This window comes from Boleophthalmus pectinirostris, unplaced genomic scaffold (assembly GCF_026225935.1).
Source record: "Boleophthalmus pectinirostris isolate CB_2022bp ecotype Guang Dong unplaced genomic scaffold, ASM2622593v1 HiC_scaffold_22, whole genome shotgun sequence".
Classification (NCBI taxonomy): Eukaryota; Metazoa; Chordata; class Actinopteri; order Gobiiformes; family Gobiidae; genus Boleophthalmus; species Boleophthalmus pectinirostris.
The window spans coordinates 39,616,713-39,623,943 of NW_026571190.1; the positions used below are offsets into that span (position 1 = coordinate 39,616,713).

The 7,231-nt window shown below is 37.9% G+C and overlaps 1 protein-coding gene across 3 annotated transcripts in view; it reads left to right on the plus strand.

Moving 5' to 3' along the window:
• LOC110162537 (CSC1-like protein 2) overlaps nucleotides 1-7,231 on the plus strand; it is a 64,547-nt gene that overhangs the window by 39,919 nt on the left and 17,397 nt on the right. For all 3 annotated transcript variants that reach the window (XR_008632828.1, XM_055158162.1, XM_055158163.1), the window contains 7 exons: nucleotides 2,124-2,175; nucleotides 3,636-3,744; nucleotides 4,360-4,430; nucleotides 5,527-5,731; nucleotides 6,498-6,631; nucleotides 6,757-6,894; nucleotides 6,974-7,127. Coding sequence is in view for 2 of the 3 variants with exons in the window: in XM_055158162.1 (XP_055014137.1) it covers nucleotides 2,124-2,175; nucleotides 3,636-3,744; nucleotides 4,360-4,430; nucleotides 5,527-5,731; nucleotides 6,498-6,631; nucleotides 6,757-6,894; nucleotides 6,974-7,127 (863 nt within the window). In the remaining variant the exon portion in view is untranslated. The remainder of the gene's footprint in view (nucleotides 1-2,123; nucleotides 2,176-3,635; nucleotides 3,745-4,359; nucleotides 4,431-5,526; nucleotides 5,732-6,497; nucleotides 6,632-6,756; nucleotides 6,895-6,973; nucleotides 7,128-7,231) is intronic.

The following is a 7,231-nucleotide window of genomic DNA, read 5'->3' on the forward strand; positions in this document are numbered from 1 at the left end:
TACACCAAAATGTAGTTTGTAACAGAAAATTACTTGAGTAACGTAATCTGAATACTTTGATATTGTCATGTTTTTAAAACTACATGAATGTATCAACCACATCCTGAAAATACTGGTTTGTTTTCTTCAAATTGTCTGTTGACCCAAATCTCCATGAATAAGAAACTGTTTACTGTAGAGAAACAAAGACCAGGAAATCTGAACATAAGATGTTTTGTTTTATTTTGTTTGCTAAAACAAAATAAAAAAGTCCAGTCTTTACTTAAATATATAAAAAATATTAATGATAGATAAATGATTTTTATATGAGTCACTGCTGCTTTAAATTATGTCCAAACTATTGTTAGTGTCATATTGTTTAGTCCTGGTTTAGTCCTGGTTTAGCCCAAAATGTGAAAACAGGAAAATCCCTCTGTGTAATCCATTTATTTCAACAAAGTAACTGTAATCCAATTACCACTCACTGAAACAGTAACTGTAACTGAATACAGTTACTCATAATTTGTACTCTGATTACATAACTCTGGTAAATGTAATCTGTTACTCCCCGACACTGAGGATAAGTCGCAGGAAACACCCAAACCATGAAAAAAAGTGCCACTTACTGTCCGAAAAATTTTCGAAAAAAAAAAAATCATTATGAACGAAACCAGAAAAGACTTGGTAAAATGTGTAGTAAAATCTTAAATCTAATATTGTTAATTGTATTTTAGCGAAATTAGTATTTTAACCTGTCATGTGCACTTTAACTGTGTAGATATTTTCTGTAAAACTTTCACTTTTAGTTCTGCGTTGGTAGAAGAAAAGTACAGTTTGGACACTGATGAGAAGAGCAGAATTAGAAAATATATTTAGTTACAGAATACTGAATACACGGTCCAGTCAGAGTACTGTATATTCTGAGTACTTGTGTTATTTTAGACAGAGTTGAATTTAAATGACAGAGTAAAGACAAAACATAGGATTAAAAACAACTTTGTGTTTGTTTCAGTTTATTTATCACTGACTGGAGAAAGAAAAACTGGACATGCACTCGCCACAAGAGCAGCGTTTTCTGTTTATCTTCGTTAAAATTGTGCAGTTTTCCTCTGATGTTAGAAAAGTAACTGTATTCTGAGTACCACCAAGTGAAAAAGTAACTGTAGCGGAATGTAGTTACTCAAAATTAAGATTCTGAATTAGGGATGTGACGATATCGAAGTCTCTCGATACTTTCACAATATACATCTCACAGTACTGATACAGAGCAAAGGATCATGGTCTATGTAGTTCTCTCTGTTTTTTTTTTAGTTGTTGCTGAACCATAACAATGAATTTAAGCAAATAAACTTGTGATTTGATATAATGTGATGGTTCACGATACATCCCTATTCTGAATCCATATTCTCTGTACTTGGTGTGTCGTTCGTTTATTCGTTTTTCAAAATAAAACCAAAAATAAAACGGAAAAAAAAAAACAATACTATTTTCTTCATTATTTGTCTCCAAAAACTTTTTTTTTTTTTTCAGTTTTTGATTTTGTGTTTAAATGAATAATGGAAAAAAATGGACTGAGACCAGGACCAGACCAGATCTAGACCAGAAATGAGACCAGGACTGAGAACGATTCAGTCCTGTTTTAGTCCTGTTTTAGTCCTGGTTTAGTCCTGTTTTAATCCTGGTTTAGTCCTGTTTTAGTCCTGGTTTAGTCCTGTTTTAATCCTGGTTTAGTCCTGTTTTAGTCCTGTTTAGTCCTTTTAGTCCTGTTTTAGTCCTGGTTTAGTCCTGTTTTAGTCCTGGTTTAGTCCTGTTTTAGTCCTGGTTTAGTCCTGTTTTAGTCCTGGTTTAGTCCTGTTTTAGTCCTGGTTTAGTCCTGTTTAGTCCTGTTTAGTCTAGTTTTAGTCCTGGTTTAGTCCTGGTTTAGCTCTGTTTACGAATCATTTTCAGTTTTTTCATTTTGGTTTTGGAGACAAAAAATGAAGAAAATAGTTGTTTTTTCGTTTTCTTATTTTTTGTTTTTATTTTGAAAAACGAATGAACGAATGATACGCAGATTGTGTGTTCAGTTACGTGCTCGCTCTGTGTTTTGGCGCAGAGCCGATCACACGCCGAGTAACCACGGTAACGATCATTTCTCTTTCCAGAAAACAACGCCTATAGTTTTGGACGCACCACCATCGCCAACCTCAAATCTGGGTGAGTGAAGAGAAGTGAAGTTACATTTACTTTATTGTCGACTAAAGCTGCACTGTGTCACTTTTCTGCTGGGTCGTCTGCCACCTGCTCGTCTCCATGGAGATGTTACCGCTCTGTCTGGAATGTTCCACAGTACAGCATTAACTTGTTTAAACAGACTTACCTAAACTCACATCAAACTCATAAAATATTAATTCGATGGTTTTAGTTTGAGGTGATGTTGGTGCCACCTGCTCGTCTCCATGGAGACTGCTTGGTCTGGAATGTTCCACAGTACGGCATTAAACTTATTCATCTTCCATTTATTAAGACCCACTTATACTCTTGAGTTTTTAATACAGCGTGAGTTGTGTGGTCCTCCGTGTCTTTATTTTATTTTATTTTATTTTATTTATTTTATTTTATTCACTTATGTTTTATTTTATTCACTTTTATTTTATTTTATTCACTTTTATTTTATTTTATTTACTTTTATTTAGTTTTATTTTATTTTATTTTATGTTTTATTTTATTCACTTTTGTTTTATTTTATTTACTTTTATTTTATGTTAGTTACTTTTGATTAACATTTCATTTTATTTATTCACTTTTATTTTTATTTAATTTATTAACTTTTATTTTAATTTTTTTTTTTCTTTTCTCATTTTTAGATTTATTATGCATTTTAAAACTTTTTATTTATTGTTTTTATTTATGATTTACTCTGGAAACTGTCATGTTTATAAAATATGCTACAGTATATAAATAAGTGGATTGGATTTATTAAATTTTCAATGTTTTGTTGCTAAAAAAAATAAATAAATAAAAATAAAATAAAATTCCGCAGCTTGTCTTCATGGAGATAGTTAAGTTGTTTCAGTAAAGCCGTACTGTGGAATATTCCAAGCAAAGTCAGGCTGCAATAATTACATAAAAAAAAAAAAGAACTATACTTTAATTAATAATCTTTTTCTGGACTATTCTGTATTGTTTCATTTCATTTCAAACTCAATTTTAATTAAAAAAATAAATTAAAAAACAGATTTTGATACTCACATCATAATTTTAAAAGCAAATTTTTAATTCTAAACAATATTTATTTATAATACAAGTCATCTTACACAAGTTCTAATAAAACTCAAGATGTACTGTTTGAAAAATATCCAATATTTATGTGATTTTTATTTTTTTTTAATTTTTTTTAGTACTGATATTTGCTCAAGTGATGTTCGATTCTACTTTTAGTGTTTACTATTTTGACAATCTCACTATAAAGACAGATACAAAAAAAGATCTTTTATAACAAACAAAGTATTGTTACGTGAACAGACGGAACAAAATGTCATTATTAAGTCAAAATGTTAAAAATAATGTAGAGTTTTGTATTATAAAAGGGAAATGTCCACAGTGCGTCTTTATTTGTTTGTTGTTGTGGTTTTGTAGATAAATTTCTAGTGTTTATAATTTTATTTTGGTTTCAGGACGAACCTGCTCTGGCTCCACACGACCTTCGCCTTCATGTACCTGCTCCTCACCGTCTACAGCATGAGACGCCACACGTCCAAGATGCACTACAAGGAGGACGACCTGGTGAGCCAATCACAGCCAAGAAACACTCACAAGCAGCCAATCACAGCAAAGGACACATACAACCAGCCAATCACAGAGAAGAAACTCTCACAACCAGCCAATCACAGAGAAGAAACAAAACAACCAGCCAATCACAGCGAAGATACACTCACAACCAGCCAATCACAGCCAAGAAACACTCACAACCAGCCAATCACAGAGAAGAAACACTCACAACCAGCCAATCACAGAGAAGATACACTCACAACCAGCCAATCACAGCGAAGAAACACTCACAACCAGCCAATCACAGAGAAGAAACACTCACAACCAGCCAATCACAGAGAAGAAACAAAAACAACCAGCCAATCACAGAGAAGAAACAAAACAACCAGCCAATCACAGTGAAGAAACACTCACAACCAGCCAGTCACAGAGAAGAAACATTCACAACCAGCCAATCACAATGAAGAAACACTCACAACCAGCCAATCACAGAGAAGAAACACTCACAACCAATACCATGATGTCAGACAAAGCAATAACATTTATAAAAGCATTATATAAACCACGCACCAGTAAAGTTACACAATGCAGCTTTAACTCGGTTCACTCACTTGTGTTTTTCTCTTTCAGGTGAAACGCACTTTGTTCATTAACGGCATTTCCAAATACGCCGAGGAGTCCCAGATCAAGCAGCACTTCGAGTAAGACTCTTTTATCACTCCAGTATAGCTTTTTTAAATGTTTAGTTCTTATTTATTTAGTTTTTATTGACAAATCCAAGGAGGTCGGGCTTCAGCTCAACAAACACCACCCACGATAACTCAATCTTAATATAGAACATGACAAAAAAACACAACAAAATGTAAACGAAAGAGCACAAACAGCTCAACAAAGGACTCAAAATGTATTAAAATGAGAAAAGAAAGAAAGAAAAATAAATAATTAACAATAATAATAGTGATGATTGTTATTATATCCTTAATACCAGTGAGCTGGGTTAGACCTGGTTTAGACTTGGGCCAGTTCTAGGTTAGGCCTGTTTTAGACCTGGTTTAGACCTTGTTTAAACCTGGGTTAGAACTGGTTTGGACCTGGGTTAGACTTGGGTTAGACCTGGTTTAGACCTGGGTCAGTTCTAGGTTAGGCCTGTTTTAGATCTGGTTTAGAACTGTGTTAGACCTGGTTTAGACCTTGTTTAGACCTTGGTTAGACCTGGATTAGACCTGGTTTAGAAATGGTTTAGACTTGGGTTAGACCTGGGTTAGACCTGGGTTAGACCTGGGTTAGACCTGGAACTGGTTTAGAACTGGTTTATACTTGGTTTAATCCTATCCAACCCTGGTTTAGGTTTGGTTTTAGACTTGTCTTAGTCCTGGGTCAGTCCTGGGTTAGACCTGGGTTAGAACTGGTTTAGACTTGCTTTAGTCTTGGTTTAATGTTTAATCCTGATCCAATCCTGGTTTAGATCTGGTTTTAGACCAGGGTTAGTCCTGGTTTAGATCTGGTTTAGTCTTGGGTTAGACCTTGTGTAGACCTGGTCTAGTCCTTGTTTAGACCTGGTTTAATCCTAGTTTAGCCTTTGTTTAGATCCAGTTTAGACCTGATGTAGTCCTGTGTTTAGGTCTGGTTTTATCTAGGTTTAGACCTGGTTTAGTCCTGGTTTAGTCCTGGGTTAAAAATAAAATTCTTTCCTAACAATATAAAACACTAGACTATCTTCCTCGTCTCCTTTCCTAACCCTGACCGTGGTAAAACCTTGAGCGTGTGTGTGACTGTGCTCTGTGGCGCCCCCTGCAGGCAGGCCTATGAGAACTGCATCGTGCTGGAGGCTCGGATCTGTTATAACGTGGCCAAACTCATGTCTCTGAACGCCGAGAGGAAGAAAACCGAACGCAGCAAGAAGTTCTTCACCGACCTGATGTCCAAAGAGCACGTGCCCACCATGATCAACCCCAAACCCTGCGGACACCTCTGCTGCTGCGCCATCGCCGGCTGTGAGGAGGTCAGACCGGGGTCGGACCGGGGTCCGGGCCGGGGTCAGACCGGGCCTCGATTTGGTTTAGTCTTGGATTAGACTTTGTTTAGACTTGGTTTGGTCTTTGTTTAGGTCTGGTTTAGAACTGGTTTACACTTGGTTTAATCTTGATCCAACACTGGTTTAGATCTGGTTTTAGACCTCGCTTAGTCCAGGTTTAGACCTGGGTCAGTCCTGGGTTAGACCTGAGTTAGACCCGGTTTAGATCTGAGTTAGAACTGGGTTAGACTTGGTTTAGTCCTTGTTTAGACCTGTCTTAGACCTGGTTTAGACCTTGTTTAGACATGGTTTAGACCTGGTTTAGGCCTGGTTTAGACCTGGTTTAGACCTGATGTAGTCCTGGGTTTAGCTCTAGTTTAGTCTAGGTCTAGACCTGGTTTAGGCCTGGTTTAGAACTGGTTTATACTTCGTTTGATCCTGATGCAACCCTGGTTTAAATCTGGTTTTAGACCTGTCTTAGTTCTGGTTTAGTCCTGGTTTACACCTGGGTTAGACCTGGTTTAGATTTGGTTTTGTCTTAGGTTAGAATTTGTTTAGACTTGGTTTAGTCCTGGGTTAGACCTGGCTTAATCCTGGTTTAGATTTGGTTTAATCCTCATGCAACCCTAGTTTAGATCTGTTTTAGTCCTGGTTTAGTCCTGGTTTACACATGGGTCAGACCTGTTTTAGTCCTGGTCAGACCTGGTTTAGACCTGGTTTTCCTGGTTGGTGTAATACCGTGTGTGTCCTGCAGGAGGAGGCGGTGAGTTTCTACACTAAACGTGAGGCGAAGCTGAAGGAGGAATACAGGAAGGAGAAGGAGAAGGTCCACACCAAACCTCTGGGGATGGCCTTCGTCACCTTCCAGAACGAGGCCATGACCGCCATGTGAGTCTCCCTCTCCCCAGACACCTCCCCCTCCCCAGACACCTCCCTCTCTTTGTGATTTATATTGACCTTTTCTCTTCTCTTTCTTCTCTTCCTCTCGTCTTTCTCCGTTTCTCTCTCTGCAGAATCCTGAAGGACTTTAACGCCTGTCAGGTGCAGGGCTGCAGGTGCCGACAGGAGCCGCGCTCGTCTCAGTTCAGCGAAGTCCTCCACGTTTACAACTGGAGCGTCACGTACGCGCCCGACCCCCAGAACGTGCGATGGTGAGTTTGAAACTTTATTACCATGACGTCGCTACTCTCACCTGTCTCACCTGTCTCACCTGTCGCACCTGTGTTTCAGGGAGAACCTGTCGCTGGGCGGGATCTCGTGGTGGATCCGGTGCTTCATCATCAACGTGATTCTCTTCCTGCTGCTCTTCTTCCTCACCACTCCGGCCATCATCATCTCCACCATGGACAAGTTCAACGTCACCAAACCCGTCGAGTACCTCAACGTAAGGACACGCCCCCTGCTTTAGGCCACGCCCCCTCTGTATTTAAGCCACGCCCCATGTTTACAATGTTTGTTTAGTTTTATTTTTAGAGCTACAGTTTAGGG